General features: G+C 48.8%; 1 protein-coding gene and 1 long non-coding RNA gene across 2 annotated transcripts in view; both read left to right on the top strand.

The window, feature by feature from the left end:
- LOC103654563 (protein TPLATE) overlaps positions 1 to 7,238 on the top strand; it is a 30,643-nt gene extending 23,405 nt beyond the window's left edge. The window contains exons 6-7 of the mRNA XM_008681409.4: positions 5,719 to 6,177; positions 6,282 to 7,238. Of these exons, the coding sequence (XP_008679631.1) occupies positions 5,719 to 6,177; positions 6,282 to 6,782 (960 nt within the window). The 3' untranslated portion in view covers positions 6,783 to 7,238. The remainder of the gene's footprint in view (positions 1 to 5,718; positions 6,178 to 6,281) is intronic.
- Positions 7,239 to 8,211: 973 nt separating this feature from the next.
- On the top strand, positions 8,212 to 10,441 carry LOC103654561 (uncharacterized). Its single transcript, XR_566171.2, has 4 exons — positions 8,212 to 9,327; positions 9,401 to 9,533; positions 9,612 to 9,757; positions 9,830 to 10,441. It is a non-coding gene; the product is annotated as an uncharacterized lncRNA (long non-coding RNA).
- Positions 10,442 to 16,777: the final 6,336 nt, after the last annotated feature.

The following is a 16,777-nucleotide window of genomic DNA, read 5'->3' as shown; positions in this document are numbered from 1 at the left end:
TGTCGTTATGAGCATTAAGGACTTGATTTCCAACAGTAAGCTTGGATACACTATTTTTCTTCTTTCTGTACCGTGCAAAGGAATGGAACAACTTAGAATTTGCATCTCCTTCCTTGAGCCAAGAAATTCTTGATCTAAGGCGGGCAATGGTACGCTTGGTAGAGGCCAAAGCCAGAGCGAGCTTCTTCAATTTACTTAACAACCACCTTTCCAACACAGACAGAATACGACCATCCTGCGCAATCTCAAGTTGATGGATCAAATCTCTAGCAAGATGCAGTTGAGTCTCAATGTGCCCCACCTTCTTGCTGCTCCATCCTTGAAGGGCTTTGGCTGTCCCTTTAAGTTTTAAATCAAAAGTGGAGAAAGGGCAGTGGCCAACAGGAACCGAATTCCAGGCGTTGTGCACCACTTCGTGGAACCCTTCAATTTTCGTCCAGAAGGATTCAAAATGGAAGCGCCTTTTAACACCTTTGCAAACTTTGAGACCCAATAATAAAGGACAGTGATCAGAATCTTCAGAAGCCGCACTTTGTAACACTGCACCAGGAAACAACTCCTCCCAATCAATAGAGCACAGGACTCTATCAAGTTTGACAAGAGTAGGCTGATTCTGCTGATTAGACCAAGTAAACTTGCGCCCATGGAGTGGAATTTCTTTAAGAGCGAGATCATCTACCAATTTTTTGAATCGACCCATCAGGGTGGCCTACAGCAGGCATGTCCCAGGTGTGCAGGAAAGGAGAGGAAGGGGCCGTGCTAGGGTGCCTTAGGCGTGGCCTATAGCACTGCGAGCCTCCCAGCGCGCCAGCACGGAAGAGGGGACACGAACGGCTGGGTCGGATCGAGGACGACTACGCAGGGGAGGGGCGTTCGAGAGGAGGGGGCCTGCCCAGGCTGAGGAGAGGGGCGCGCGCCAGGGGCGGTGACACACCATCGTCGAGGACTAACGACGCGGATCTGAGGACTGCGGAGTGGTTGCCTTGTGCGCTGACCCCTGGGCCAGAGAGGTAGCTCGACAACGGTGTGTGGCGTACTGGGCACTGCTGCTGCACTGGCCAGGGCTTCACCGGCGAAGTCGACCGACAGCACTGGACGACGCCCTGTGCGGCTTGGAGAAAGTCCGCGCTCTTGCGCAGAGGAGGGCGGGCGCAGTCCGACGTCGGCGTGCCAAGCGACAGTTGGTGCGGATTCGGGGCGCCGACATCGGGAAGCGCGGCCAAGGGACAGCTACACGCGTGTGCCAGCAGCGGGTCGCGCAGCACCAGGGGGGCCGCGTAGTGAGCTAGTGAGGTGGGGGGCACCGAGGCTCAGCCGGCCAGATCTGGGCGGGCTCCCGACGACTGTGATGGTGGTCGCCGCCGTGAGGCAAGGATGAGCCTCCCGGGGCGACGACGACTATGATGTTGGCTTGCCCCTGTGAGATGGTGGCGACTAGAGAATAGGGAGAGGAAGGGAGGGAGGAAAGATCTAACCCTGATACCATGTAAGATTGTGAAGTCCTGTTGTATTGCATAGGGGTGGTTACATATATATAGATTCATGTGAGGAGTCTAGGCTGCTCTTAACCGTGAGCACGGCTGTCATATCAATTTTACACTCTGCAGAGGTGGCACATCTTTACCCATGAGTCGCGATTCCGTTCTAGCCTAGGTTGATCAGACCCGTATTCACTTTCGAGGTGAATGACTAAGGTCTCACTACGAGGCTTTTCCCTAGAGTCCTTAATATGCAAATGCTGGAAATGGTCAAACTGCATAGAGCACATCTAACGTAACCAACTTATAGTCCAGACTGCAGGGTAAAGCTTTGGGAACTATGCCCGTATCCAATCTGCCTGAGCCAGAAATATAAGAGCTTGCCAGATGCCCCCGTTCCGGTCGACCACGACCAGCACCCAACATAAGGGTCTGTTTGGTTGGGCTGTGGCTTTGAAAAAAGTTGCTGTGGGCTGTGAGCTGTGGAAAAAGCAGCTGTAGGTTGTAAGCTATTAAAAAGCTAAAAACTGTTTAGTGGAAACCACTAAAAGTCGTTAAATTTTTTTCAATATATGTTTTCACAGATCCATCCGAAAAGCCACAAAAAGCATGTCCAGGGGTGCTTTCAGATTTGCACTACGAAAAAGTCGGCTTTTAGAAAAAGCTGCTTCCTGGATCCAGCCCTTTGGTTGGCTTTTGGCTTTTAGGGGGCAAAAGCCAAAGCCAAAAGTCAAACCAAACACACCCTAAGACTTCCCTAGTTATTTAGCCAAGGGCGTCTCATACCACCCTCATGGTTTCACTGTTTTACTGGGTGGTCACTCCATGTTTCAATTAATATGCAATAATTTTGTTTAACCATCGGGTTAACATCATAATACCAATTTCATTTACGAAACATTAAAACAGGAGTGACATAACCATTATTAAGTTGAGCGGTAGCATCAATTTGCAAAGCATAGCATTTTCCCAGGGTAATCAAGGAATACAATTGGTAAATCTAGGAAATCCTTAATTAGGTAAATCCCATCAATTTATGCAGTATATCCAAAAAGTAAACATTATTATATGCATTAATTGGGTATAAATAGAATATGCAGAGAGAGAATCCACTTGCCTTGCTCGAACGTGTCCTGCGGGTCGTCCTCGAACGTGTTAGGCTCGTCTACCTCACAGTCCACTTCTAGCATCGATTTGCGTATCGCATATACAAAAGAATACGTAAGCCAAATAAATAAACATACACCACTACAGGGGTAATCATTCACCATTACATTCATCACACTTATCACACTCATAAATATGTCCTAAAGCGTAAATACTTATTAATTGCGAGTCATAAATGGTGAAATTATGATTAGGTGTTGTAATAATAGTTTTAACTAATATTAATATGTATTAACATACTTTATGAAAATAAAGTCCGTGGGCAAGATGGCCTCGGCCCCATAGACTAGAAAGAACGGCGTGAACCCCGTGACTCGGCTCGGGGTTGTCCTCAGACTCCAAATCACTGAGGGGAGTTTGGTAAGCCATCGTCTGCCGAACTTGTTCAGCTTGTTGAAGATCCTTGGCTTAAGACCTTGTAAGATCATGCCGTTGGCATGTTCCACTTGCCCGTTTGTTCTCGGACGAGCCACGTCGGACCAGTCCACACGAATGTGGTGGTCGATACAGAAACTTAGGAACTTCTTTCCTGTGAACTGTGTGCTGTGGTTCGTGATAATGGAGTTGGGGATCCCGAAGCGATGAATAATATCCGTGAAGAACGCCACCGCTTGCTCGGATTTGATGTTGGTGAGAGGTCGGACCTCAATCCACTTGGAAAATTTGTCGATGGCGACCAATAGGTGCGTGAAGCACTCGTGCGCCTTTTGTAGAGGACCGACGAGGTCTAATCCCCATACAACAAAGGGCCAAGTGATCGAAATTGTTTGCAAGGCCTGAGTTGGCATGTGCGTTTGCTTCGTGTAGAATTGGCATCCTCTGCAGGACTGCACAATCTTGGTGGCGTCGGCAACCGTAGTTGGCCAATAGAAACCCTGTCTGAAGGCGTTTCCAACGAGGGTTTTCTCCAGGCAACTTTGGTTTTATATTTTTCAGGCTATAAAGATGCCAGAGCTGGTACCCAACATTGCTAAAACTTCCTTCCCTAAGTGGAGGAAGGTGGTCAAGTTAGTACCAAAAGAAAGGAGGCAAGGGCTCAATTCTCTTATCATTTTAACAGCCTGGGAGATATGGAAGCACAGTAATTCTTGTGACTGAGAATTCAGAGCCGAACACTCTTACTTTGATCACAAGGATTGTTGAGGAATGTTGGCTTTGGAGGTGAGCTGGAGCCTCCAAACTGCAAGACTTCCTGGTCTGGGCACGAGCTAGGAATGTGTAGCCTATCCCTCTGTGGTTTTTGTATTCTAGTGGTTTAGGTGTCACCGTTGTTAAAAAACTCTGCCGGTAGGGGGAAAGACCGCCCCACGGTATTATATTAAGAAGATGCTCAATCGGAGCCCCCGACCGAGAAAGGTCACAAAAGCTGGTCCCCCATGCAACATGAGGGTCCGCCCCCTATAGGCTAGATCTTTACTTGTGTATTGAGCTCTCCCAGCCCCTACACGAGGATCCGCACCCCATAGGTCAGTCCATCTCATGTGCATACGACCAAGAGAACCAGCGAGTGACCTTTTTTAACCTCAACCTGAAATTCGCTCCCACTGGGATTCGAACTCAGAACCTAAGGAGTGCTACTCAGACCACCTAGCCGACTCGGCTAGAGGCCCTTTCACATGTCACTGTCGTAACAGCCTGGACTTTTAGTTGCTCAGTCCCTGGCTGTAGGGGTACATGTCTTGTGGTCTTTGTTGTTTTCGAGTATTTTTTGCTCTCTTTGATGTTTGTGGTACTTCTTTTTTTCTCGAATATGCAGGGGAGCTGCATATCATTATATTTAAGAAGAAGAAAAAAGTCAGGCCAAAGCCCTTACAAGCCATAACACTGAGGTTTAAACCCCTCAAAAAACAGAAAAAAAACAACAACCCTTGAACAGAATTTAGCCGTGAGGAAGGTTAGCTGCTAGGAAAATAAGCCCCTTAGCCCCTGCCATCTCCCACAACGGCACAACCTTCGCTCTTCTCCAACCTACTCTAGAACAGCAGCAACACTCGGATTGCCGCCCTCGAAGACACACTGATTACAGTGCTTCCATAAGGTCCATGCACCAAGCAAAACAAGGGAGTTAATCCCCATCTTCATTTGTCCAACTGCCATTTCACTTATTGTCCTCCACCAGTTCAGGAAACTATCATTTTCTAGTTGAGGGGACAGAGTATGCAGTCCAAATTGTCTCAACAAAAGGAACCAGCACTCCCTTGAGAAAACACAAGAGACCAGAAGATGGTCTATTGTTTCACTTTCTTGTTCACAAAGAGGGCAGCTATCAGGGTGATCCAATCCTCTTTTTGCAAGACGATCAGCTGTCCAACACCTTTTTTGAGCAACTAACCACAGAAAAACCCGACATTTAGGAGGCGCCCAGGTTTTCCATATCTCTCATACGGTTCAAAAGGAATCGAGCCAATGAAAAACCCCTCGTAGGCAGATTAAGCTGAATATTTTCCATTGGCAGCCAGCCTAAAAATGTGCTGATCTTCAACATTCGGCCTTAATTCAGCAGTTACAGTAAGTTTCAGAGGTGAAGATAATCAGCAATTGCCCCCACAGATAGGGCCCCTCGAATATCCGACATCCATGCTCTTCCAGTTATAGCTTCTTACACTGTCCTTGTATTGATTTTTCTTTTCGGAACAACTTGAAGAAGTCTTGGCGCAATATCAGCCACCCTCTATCCTTGAATCCATCGATCCTTCCAAAAAAGAGTATTAGCACCATTCTCAACTTCCGTTTGCATCGCCATACTGAAGAAGGCCTGGACCTTGTCCGGAACTTGATATTCAAGGATGACCAAGATCGGTTAGGCTACGTTTTTTGCAGCCATAACCAACGCATCCGCAGCGCCCAACTCAGCTCCTTACTTCTCTTCTTAATGAAATGACACATAGATCTCCTGCGTTGTTCGAGAAAAAAATAACCAGCAAACAAAATCGGTTTCGTATCTTGTTTCTAGATAGATTATGTCCAACATGAAACAAATATTGGTCTATTTACAAACTAAAAACTCACTGTAGAATTATGCTTGGGTAAACTTTGGCATTATTGATCACCTAATGCTTTTTTATATCTCCAGGATCCTGTCCAAAGTAGTGTGACTGTTGGAGTTTCACATTTTGAGAGATGCTCGCTCTGGGTTCAAGTTTTGTATTACCCGTTTTATGGAAGTGGTGGATCTGCAGACTATGAAGGAAACTATGCAGAAGAAGAGGATTCGCAGATGATGAGGCAGAAGCGCTCACTTCGGCCTGAGCTTGGGGAACCAGTTGTTTTGCGGTGCCAACCCTACAAGTTCCCTCTCGCCGAGCTTCTGCTACCATTAGAATGCTCTCCAGTTGAGTATTTCCGGCTATGGCCTAGCCTACCAGCCATGGTGGAGTGCACTGGCACGTACACATATGAAGGCAGTGGTTTCAAGGCCACGGCCGCTCAACAGTATGACAGCTCTCCCTTCCTTGGTGGACTGAAGTCAATTTCTTCTAAGCCCTTCCATCAAGTCTGCTCACATTTCATCCGAACAGTAGCTGGATTCCAGGTAAACCGTTGACATGCTGTATACTAAATGGTGCAGTATTTTTATTTCCTATTCATAACTAGTAAACATTTTGAGTGATGACTAACAACTCGCATCTCCTACAGTTATGTTATGCAGCAAAGACATGGTTTGGTGGGTTTGTGGGCATGATGATATTTGGGGCAAGTGAAGTCAGCCGGAATGTTGATTTGGGTGATGAGACCACCACAATGATCTGCAAATTCGTCATGCGTGCGTCTAATGAATCCATCACGAGAGAGATTGAATCTGATCTCCAGGGCTGGCTGGATGATATCACCGACGGTGCTGTGGAATACATGCCTGAGGATGAGGTGAAGAGCGCGGCCGCTGAGCGGCTGAAGATCTCCATGGAGAGGATCTCCCTGCTCAAGGCAGCCAAGCCAAAGGTCCCACCTGCGAAGACCGAGCAAGAGGAGGAAGAGGAGCGAAAGCAGAGCGAGGAACTAGATGGGTTTGGGAACCCCAAGGGCCCCTCGACCCTCTCCAAGCTCACTGCGGAGGAAGCCGAGCACCGAGCTCTCCAGGCTGCCGTGCTGCAGGAGTGGCACCAGCTGTGCAAGGAGAAAGCTATGAAAGCACAGTGAGGTCGATTTGGACCGCGTGGATCTTCGAAAATCTCTCTTAGGCTTCGTAAAATTCACTTCTTAAATCATCATTTAGTTTTTTATATCTTTTCATCTTCCAACATTTTTATATATGTTTTACACTCCAGAGAGTCATTCTTATTTTTATCCTTGATAGCGAGAAATTTAAAATAGAAGATGCATATATTTTGATGGCTACTTATATGTTGTTTAGAATCTCTAGAGCTAATACTTAAACAGCTAATAAATTATTAACTAAGTTGAGTCATCTAATGTACTAATTGTTAGCTGAGAGGTAGCTAACAATTAGTTACGGTATTAACTGAGTGTATTTGGAATCCAATAACTAATTTTTTGTAACTAACTGTTAGTTCTAGAGGTTCCCAATGGTGCTTTGTAAAAGCTGTTAAAGAAGTTGGAGAAGCTATTTAAGGGTAAGTGTATTATTTAAATATCTATTCCTGTTAATTAGGAATGATAGTTTTCTGGAGTTGCGCGCCTGTATGATTTTGTATTTTTTTTTTGTCTTCCATCTTTTTTGCGTAACTATCCTGCTGATTTCACTCACTGTATACCGTCGCAGATATTGTGTCGCGAACAAACTTTTTGTAACAGTAGCATTTTTAAGATCTGGCGTGAAGATCAATTGTACAAGAGAATCCGGATGTCATTCTTGCATTCCTGTTTTTTTTATGAAAGTAATGTATTCTGTAATTGAAGAATTCTCTCGAAATTGTCATTGTTTATATATATAAGAAATGTGGAGTTATAACGATGTAACGATGACTCCTGACGGGTACAGCAGTTCTACGACTCGGAGATTGTTTGGCATGGCTTCCATCTGCTCTAGCACAGTTGATCACTCTACCACGGAGGCGGTGATCACATCTGCTCCGCTATTGTTGATCACTCAGAGCATGTTTGGGAGGACTCCGACTCTAAAAATAGTTCTGTTTCTAATTCCTCTATAAGTGCTCCTCCTCCATAGGAACCAATACTTTTTGTAAATCGTTTGGCGAACTCCGTGGTGTGTGCGCTGTCGTAGTGGACGCTGGGGAGGCTTCAACGCCAACTCAGGTTCTGATCACTTGATTTCTCGTTTAACACTTGCCAAGTTATTGTATGCTTTGTGCTGATCATATTGTTTCATTGTTGTAGAATTCTTTTGCTGAGTTTGTGTCCAATCCTCCCATCCATGAAGAGGGTAGCAATTCTAGCCATAGACTGCGGCTTTCTTCGGACGAGATGGAAACCATAGTTGTTGCGCACGAGACCTGCCTGATAAGGATAAGCAGACTCATCTTGATACGGCAGCCTACCAGTGACTCTGAGATTGAGGCTATTCTTGGCATGTTGGCCAGGGAGTCCTCTGAGGCTATGTTCGATTCTATCCCAATCCATATGGATTGAGGGGGATTCAATCCATAGTAAGTCAAAATCCCCTCCAATCCGTATCAATCCCCTTCAATCCATATGGATTGAAAATAACCGAACAAGCCCTGAGTCGGGGTGCGAAGCCCCCCGAGCAGTCGAGTACTACTAGGAAGAGGGTAGATAACCTTGCGAGTCCGTGGCACAAACGACCTTGTTTGCTAGATGCCTCGGCTGATGCTCCAGAGGTTAAGAAGAAAAGGAAGCTCCAGTGTTCGTTGGACATGCAGCCGATGTCTACCCAAGCTAAGCTAGACATCAGCGATGATGTGGTGGATGCTGGTTTGGTGGATGATGTGGAAGGTGGAGGCATGGTGAAGACAGTCAGGTATGTTGGGGAGGAAATGGAGGAAGATGATGATGATGATGAGGTGCTCCCACTAGTCCGGCGCGAGCGGCGTTCTAAGGCTCAAAGTGATGCTTCAAGTCTTGTAGCCCAATGAGACTGGTGGACATCTAGGGTTTGTCCATGTCAGTTGTGGATTGTATTCTTGAAGAGGCCATTCCAAAGGCGCTGCTACGTGAATTATCCGAGATAAATGCTATTGATGTTGCCATAGTTCGCTCGGATGAAGTATCTCATGTTGGTTTGTTGGCTAGGCCAGAAGTAAGCCTGCCATTTCCCTAGGGAGTTCTTGCATTAGTCGGCTATGCCGCCGATCCAGTCCTGACCCTAGAGGGCGCTCCAGCCCCCGAGGGTGCTCTAGCCCTCGAGGGTGTCGTGCTTGGTTCTCCTTCTGCTGCTTCAATGGAAGTTCAGGTTGGGTCGCTAATGCCTCCGATTGACGATGCTGTGGCAACAAGTTCTACCCTGCCCATCAGATCTCGTCCAGACGATCCAACCACTTTTGGAGGTTAGTGGTTCTGGTGCTGGTGCTGGTAAGTCTTTGCCATCCCCCTTGGTTAAAGAGGCCACCCCGAGTCAAGTTCCTGAAGATGCTACAACAACTTCGACCAGCGTTGGGATCCCAATGGGTGTTGCACTTCGTCTGGGGGATTTGGAGCCTTTGGCGCTTGTTCCTACTTCCTTTGTGGCTTCTACGGATGTTGCTACTTCTGGGCTATCTTGGCTTCACCAGCTTTGGATCTTCCAGTGTTTCTATTGAATTTGCAGGTATTTGTTGTGGAGTTCACGTTTCTTTGTATTTTTCCGATGGGAGCTCTATCTTTTGATTTTTGCTTTGCAGGGCGTTTTGAATCAGGTGGCCGTTCAGCTGAAAGTACAGGCAGCTTAGGTGCCCGAACAGATATCTTCTTTGTCGTAGTGGGATCCTACTGTTCTTCAGAAGCAAATAGATGACCTGAAGGTTGCTAATGTTGGTAAGTCATTAATACCGTCCCTTGCTAATTCTTCTCTTGCTCGTTCGTATTCTTTATAATTGTGTGCTGCTTCCTCAGCTACGACTCGGTAGTGCTTTGATGCTGAGTAGAGGTGCGCCCGAAGCTAGGCAGAGCTTAACCAAGTTACTGGGTTCCTTGATGGCGCCCGTGCAATGAGCTCCTCCTTGCAGTCGAAGTTAGACATGGAAAATAAAACTCACGAGGTAACTCATCGAGAGCTTCAGGTTGCTTATTCCATGCTGTCAACCTATTATCAAGAATTCTCCCATATGCAGGAGGATATCCAGAGGCTAAAGGATGAAAATCGAGCGTTGCTCTCTTCTCAAAATATTTTGCACAAGCTATGCAGGGATGCCACCAACTCCCTTACCACTTTGGAGAGGAGCCACCGATTTACCATGGAGGAGCTAGAGCGTAAGAGAGATGAACTGAGGGATTCCTAGGATGAAGTGTCAGCGCTTAGCAGTTCGTTGTCCTCCAAACATTCTATCATCAATGACCTTCGTGCTTCGAAGAAAATTTTGTCCCAAGAGTTGGATACCGCCAAACGGAACATTAAGGTCTTAGAGGGTGACCATGAAGTTCTGAAGGCGGGGTATGATAAAGCGATGGATAAGGCGGTTCACGTGGGTTGTCTTCTAATGAAGAAACCCAGTGTTGTGGCCCCTGATGACATTGTTGCAGATGTTCTAGCTGCATCGGGGATTGCGGCTAAAGCTCTTGCCCCGGTGAACCCAAGGTTGATTCCACTCCTGGAGGTGCTTCTACCTAAGTGCATGATGTATTGTAAATAATTGTTGCTTGTGTGGGAGGTGCCCCTCCCCTCTATGAATGTATTGATAATTAGTTTAAATCTAATCTTTAAGGTTGCTTCCCCCTTTCTTTGAATCGTGCATTGAGATTAGTTGCGTAGGTGGGACTTAATGGGTGTCCCTACCTTTTTTCTGCGAGCGTGATATGTCGTCTTAAGTTAATCCCCAAGTTTTATACTGAGCATTCTTCTTGATGGGGTTTGGAGTGCACCCTTTTATCTGTATGTCTGAGATTGTGACACCGGCTTAAGGCACGTCCTGACTTAAGTCGATTGCTTTGTTAGTAGGGTATGGTGTGCACCCTTTATTTGTAAGCGTGAGCATGTACCACCGACTTAAGCCGATCCCCGACTTAAGTTGATTGCTTCGTTAGTAGGGTATGGTGTGCACCCTTTTATCTGTATCTGTGAGCATGTGACAACGACTTAAATGATCCCCGACTTAAGTCGATTGCTCCGTTAGTAGGGTATAGTGTGCACCCTTGATTTGTATGCGTGGGCATGTAACACCGACTTAAGCCGATCCCTGACTTGAGTTGATTGCTTCGTTAGTAGGGTATGGTGTGCACCCTTTTATCTGTATGCGTGAGCATGTGACACCGACTTAAGTCGATTGCTCCATTGGTAGGGTATGGTGTGCACCCTTCATTTGTATATGTGAGCATGTAACACTGACTTAAGCCAATCCCTGACTTAAGTCGATTGCTCCGTTAGTATGGTATGGTGTGCACCCTTCATTTGTCCTGGGCCTGCTCATTAGCGGTTGTTGGGACCTTCCCCTTCCGAAGGTCCTAAAACATGACTAGCAATGTACTTTCAGTATAATGATGATTATCATAGGGAGCTTCAGTTCATGAAGGGACTGTTCTCCTTCATTGAAGGACTTCAAGACAAAGGCATCGCCCGAAAGCGACGACAATGAATGACCGAAGCTATAGCCAAAGGGAAACAACTTCGGTTTAAAGCAATGCCGAAGATCAAACATGGAGCCGAGCCGAAGAGGAAAAGACTAGCTAGTCCCTAATGATTTATGTTATAGTAATGAGTAAATGTTAAGGTTATAAATGTACTTTTACCCGGGCTGCGTCCCGTGCCTATAAATAGGTGAAAAGTACCCCCGTACTGTTCACGCTGTATTGTAATCGCTCTCGCGTCAGCACCTTCGAACAAGCCGAAGGTATCAACATAATGTAAATTTTGTTTATGTTCATGTATACATTATGAAATACACATGTGAATGAGTTGATGGATTACATTCACCATCTCTATGTACTCCTATTATTATGAATGATGAAGGCATGTCCTTCATGACCTTCGTCTGAAGATCATTATATCCGAGAGGAGATAATGCTTCAGAGGATGAAGGTCCTTGATCTTTGATAATTGTGTTGTCTTGTTCTTGATCCACAACATCTGAGAACAAGTGACCAACATTGGCGCCCACCTCCGGTGAACTCCAACGACCACCTTCGGCAAGCATTCACCTTCGTCATGCCGCCAAAGAAGGCAATGGTGCCAGGGGCTGTAAAACCCAGGTGTTACTCAGGGTTTCTCCTCAGTACCCACATTGTGACCTATTATCACATGTGGTTTAGTTGGGGCAAAAGGCACCAAACTTGAGGAGCTAAACCCTGACCATATAAAGCTTAAGGAAGAAGGGAAATGCTAAAACCCTAAAAACCCTTTCTTTAGAGCAATGGAACACTGAAAAGAAACTCAATAAAAGACCAAGAAAATCACATTGTCATGACTTGGGCCAATTATAAAGTTGTAATACAACTAATAACCTACAAAATATAGCAATAAAGTTTGCCCAAAAGAGTTTTGCAAAATCCCCAAACAAGCCACTCAAGTGGGGCTTCAAATATAAATCAGGATTTCAGAATTCTGAAATCCAACCCTCTCACAAAGATCAAACGCGTTCACCATGTTCTAAAACTCAAATTCACTTGACCCAAATAACAAAGTGGTGCAAGGACCCCTAGAACACCCTGGTGAAGTTTGAAGACAAACCCAAGTCGGTTGACATGACTTGGCGTGAGATTTGCGTCGGGACGAAGCAGTCGGACAAACCCACGTTGGTGACATGATAACGCCCCACACAGACCAGAAAACCCCTCGACTTCCACACGAAAATGTTAGAGTAGAGTCGGGGGGAAGAAATCTCTCATAAGGATCCTGTTGAAATTTGCTAAGATTTGGAGCCAATGGATGCTTGAAAGCGACCACACTTTGTGTCGCCACGTGTTCGATCGCGTGCTCAAGTGCTTGGCCGTGCACTGGCCGCTCTCTGCGCGCGCGCCGCACACGGTCGGCTCCTCCCCCGCGCCTACGCCTAGCCGTGCCCGAGGGCGCCTATAAATCCCTCCCCGGTGCGCAGTAGTTCATCCCTCACCTCGCCTCACTTCCCCAAGCAAAACCCCGACTCCGGCGAGCTCTGCGCCGCCCACCATTGTCGCCCGAAACTTGTCGTCGTGGCCAGGACATCCCAACCACCCCATCGCCTAACCGAGAGCACCAGAGGCTTCCCCGCACCCTTCCGCAGCTTGTAGCCTCACTCAAGTTAGCTCTACCGCGCTGGAAAAGCACCGCCACCACCAGCCACTCACGGTCTGCTGCGAGAGTGCAAGGGCTGGTCACTCCAGCCCTCCACCTCCCAATTCGAGCCCGGGAATAGCTTCGCGAAAGCCCTGCCAAGCTCCCTGAGCTTTGCCACGAAGATCCACTGCACCAGGCCCCTGAATTGAAGCTCACAGACGACCTCCACCGCCTATGCCCGTGGACCCGCCAGTTCAGCTCATCGCCGGCCAAATCACCGACGCCCCCAAGTTGGCCGAACCGACCCGAAGCTCTGCAACCTTGTCCCCGACACGCTACCGCACCAAGTAAGCCACGATTTCTCGCAGTCATTCGCATACTGTTCCGACGAGGGAGGGAGGAGCGCGGGTTGAAGATCTCAAAACCCGAGTCTTTCTACTATGTCAGTGACCCATAGAAACAGTTGACCAGGGACTCATTTTGTAAGGTGCCAGGGAAAATAAACCCAAGGACCCGAGCGCAAAGCGGCGTTTCTTTTTTAGTTAATTGAAAATACCTTTTAAATCTGCAGTAGGCTTCAAAAATTCATAACTAAATGAATACTGGCCCAAAATTCATAAAACCAATTTTGTTAAACTTTGTGTACCGAGAGCCTTCAACTAAAAATATGAAATCACCTTTGTACAACAACAAATGTCCCGATTGGTTGAAGTGGACTGGCTGTATGTGGGGTTAAGGTCAAAGAAGTTGCTTTTAGTTGGTCAGGTGTTTATCATTAATAGAAATAAAGTTTTATTATAAAACCCAAGTTGATATTCCCAAAATAAAGCACCTCCTTAGAGAGGAAAGTACCAGAAATTATAAGTATAGCCATCATCATTAAACCATCAACATAAATGAATCTAGATTATCTCTAATCAAATAGGATCCCAGGGTTGCTCTTAACCGTGAGCACGAGTGATATTCCAGTTTACAACCCTCTGTAGAGGTCGCACACTTTCCCCACGAGTTGTGATCTCTTTCCAGCCTGGGTTTGCAAGACCCGATTTTCACAACCGAGGTGAATGGCTAGGGATTCACTATGTAGCCTTTACAAAGATTCTCCTAGTGTGTAGCCGCCCGTTAGGTTTCACCAGTCGTACAAACACAGTACTCCTCTCTAAGGTGGGTGACTAACAAAACCAAATCGAATGAACCTCGACACCCACCCTTAGTAGAGCAAGCACTATACGCACAATTTTAAAATTGCCTAGGGGCCTTTTCACAAAATCGCCATCTTCTTCCTCTCACCATGGCAATGGGAGGAGAGGGGGAAGGGGAGGGCTGGCCCCAGGAGGGAGAAGAGTGGGGTCGAGCCGGCCACGGGCCCGGGGGCACGGGGGGCGCGGGAGGGGGCACGGCTTGGCCGCCGCCAGGGAAGGCCATGCGCGCGGGGGGGGGGGGGGGGGCACCACCACTGGGGGAGGAGAGGGAAGGGAGGCACTGCGTTAACGGGATTCGAAGAAACGAAGAACTCTATGTGCAACAATGGTGGAGGGGCCCATCGGAGAAGAAAACATAGCCGGAGCCGAGAAGAAAAATGCTGATTGGGGATGAATCGTCGGTCGGATCGAAGTTCTCGACGAGACGAACATAGAGGTACCCTCCTATTTATAGATGGCCAGCCGTGCCGGGCTAATCGGGCCGGCCCGGAGCACGGCACGGCCCATAGTGCATGGGCACGACACGGCTGGTGTCGGGCCCGTGCCGGCACGGCCCGATAGGTAGTGTCGTGCCTGGGCCGAGCATCAGGCACGCTGGGCCGGCACGGGCACGACACGATTAGCCCCTAGGCACGGTTAGGCACGATTATGCATGATTAGATCCAAACACGACTGTTGGAACTTGCTATCAGTCGCAAGAAGGCCAACAGGGGTGAACAGTGTAGACAGTAGGGTTACGCGTGAGATGGCAAATAGCTCTATTAACCAGGCCTCTCACGGGCACTGTGCGGGGGTATTTATAGGTACCTGAGCGCCCAGCGCCTTGTGTTAAGGACGCATGTGCCCTCAGCTACCTAGGTTATCCCTAGAATATTCCCATAAAGCAGGGTTATAGACTGTAATTATAGGGATGCCTTTACAAATTAGGCCCGTAACACGCGGCGACCACGCAGGGCCCGTTACAATGGGCCGGATCGCACGTGGGCCTCTGAGCTGGACGAGGCCGCACTGTGGGATGCCTTCGTCGCCGGTCTTCGTCTGGTGCCGATCAAGCGAAGGGTGTCCCTGCCTGCTTTGTCTCTGTCAGAGCAGCGGCTAAGCAGCGGAGACTTCGAGCGAAGGGTGGCGTTTCTGCCTTCGCTCCAACATTTGCCCTCCGAGGGACCAGTTCGACAAAGTCACCTGGTGCCGAAGACGTCGCTAGATGGCGGAGACGCTGCCCTCGCTCGAAGTGGTTCCGCGGGGTTTTTTGATGTGACCGTTGATTGACGGCGTACTGTTGGATTGCGGGTTTCCCGAAGCGCCGCGCCCTGTTGGATTACGGGTTTCCCGAAGAGCCGCGCCCTGCCTATAAAAGGGGGCGGGGCCCGGCGCTTTTTGAACTTTACTTTCCGCGCTCCGCGAAAACCCTAGCCGCCCGCCGTCTTGCTGCTCGTCTGCCCGCCGTGCTCTTGTTCGCCGGAGATCTGGCGCGAGTGAAGCAGACTGCCCGCCGCCGCCGACGGTACGTAGCGATGCCGTCCTCCTCTTCTTCCGCTGCCGCTACGCCGCCGGCCGGTTCCTCGCCGTCAGCCGCCGCCTCGTCGGAGGAGACGTTGAGTAGTTTGATGGCGGAGGAGTTGCGCGTCGGCGATTCTGTTGATTTCGGCGTGTCGCGAATGTCGTCGGCCCGCGTGGAGGATATGCAGCGGTTGGGCTACTTCGGCGGCGGAGTTGCTCGTGCCCCGGGGACGGAGAAAGTCCCCGAGCCGGAGGGCGAATTGGTTGTTTTTGAGGCGTTCTTCGCCGCCGGTCTCCGCTTGCCTGCACACCGGTTTGTTGGCGAAGTCCTGCGCAGGTTCAACGTGCAAATACATGAGCTGACGTCGAATGCCGTGGTGGCCCTGTCGAAGTATGTCTGGGCGACGACTTCGTACGGCGGACAGCCATCGGTCGAAGTTTTTGCGAAGCATTATTGTTTACACTGGCAGAAGAGGATGACCGGGGACGAAGTTGCTCAGTTTGGGTCCTGCACATTCACGCCGAAGACCGGCAAGACCACGATGCAGGTAGTCGAGTTGGTTCCTTGCGCCCGCAACAAGTGGGGCAACTGGAATGAATTTTGGTTTTACGTTGCTGAGGGTACCGTCGAAGGCCACGAGGGACTTCCCGTGTCCGAGATGTGCTCTCATTTTTACTCAGCGTACCCGCCCTTCGAAGTGGCGGAGGATGATGTGGACGAAGGGGCCCTTCGGTGTGCCGCCGGCCAGAGTAGTGGGCGCGACTTGGTTGAAGAGTTTGTGGCGTACGGGGTATGGCCCTTGGCGCATGGTTGGGCGTTGGGCGAAGTATGCCCTCGCCAGATGCCTTTCCGTGGTGGAAAGGTGGTGCGGAGTCCCGCCTTCGCGCTAAATCTGCGAAACCGTGATCCGGCCGCCTTTGTGCGTGAGGCGGAGGATGAGGCGGTGCGGCTTGTTGGGTGTTATGTGCCGAGGACAGAGGGCCAGCGCAGCTGGGAGATCCGCGGGTCGAATGACCATCTGAATAGGGTCTTCGAATTGAACCAACTGCCATATGACGGCTACCCTGGTCAAGACGATGCGGACCGCCGAGGGAAGAAACCGGTGGTGGAGACTAAAGACGACCCTGCGCCGGCGGCCGCCCCATCCTCTAAGAAGAGGAAACTAGGTACT

Source organism: Zea mays, chromosome 4, assembly GCF_902167145.1.
Source record: "Zea mays cultivar B73 chromosome 4, Zm-B73-REFERENCE-NAM-5.0, whole genome shotgun sequence".
Lineage (NCBI taxonomy): Eukaryota > Viridiplantae > Streptophyta > Magnoliopsida > Poales > Poaceae > Zea > Zea mays.
The sequence above is the reverse complement of the archived record's forward strand: the minus strand, read 5'-3'. Positions and strand labels throughout refer to the sequence as shown.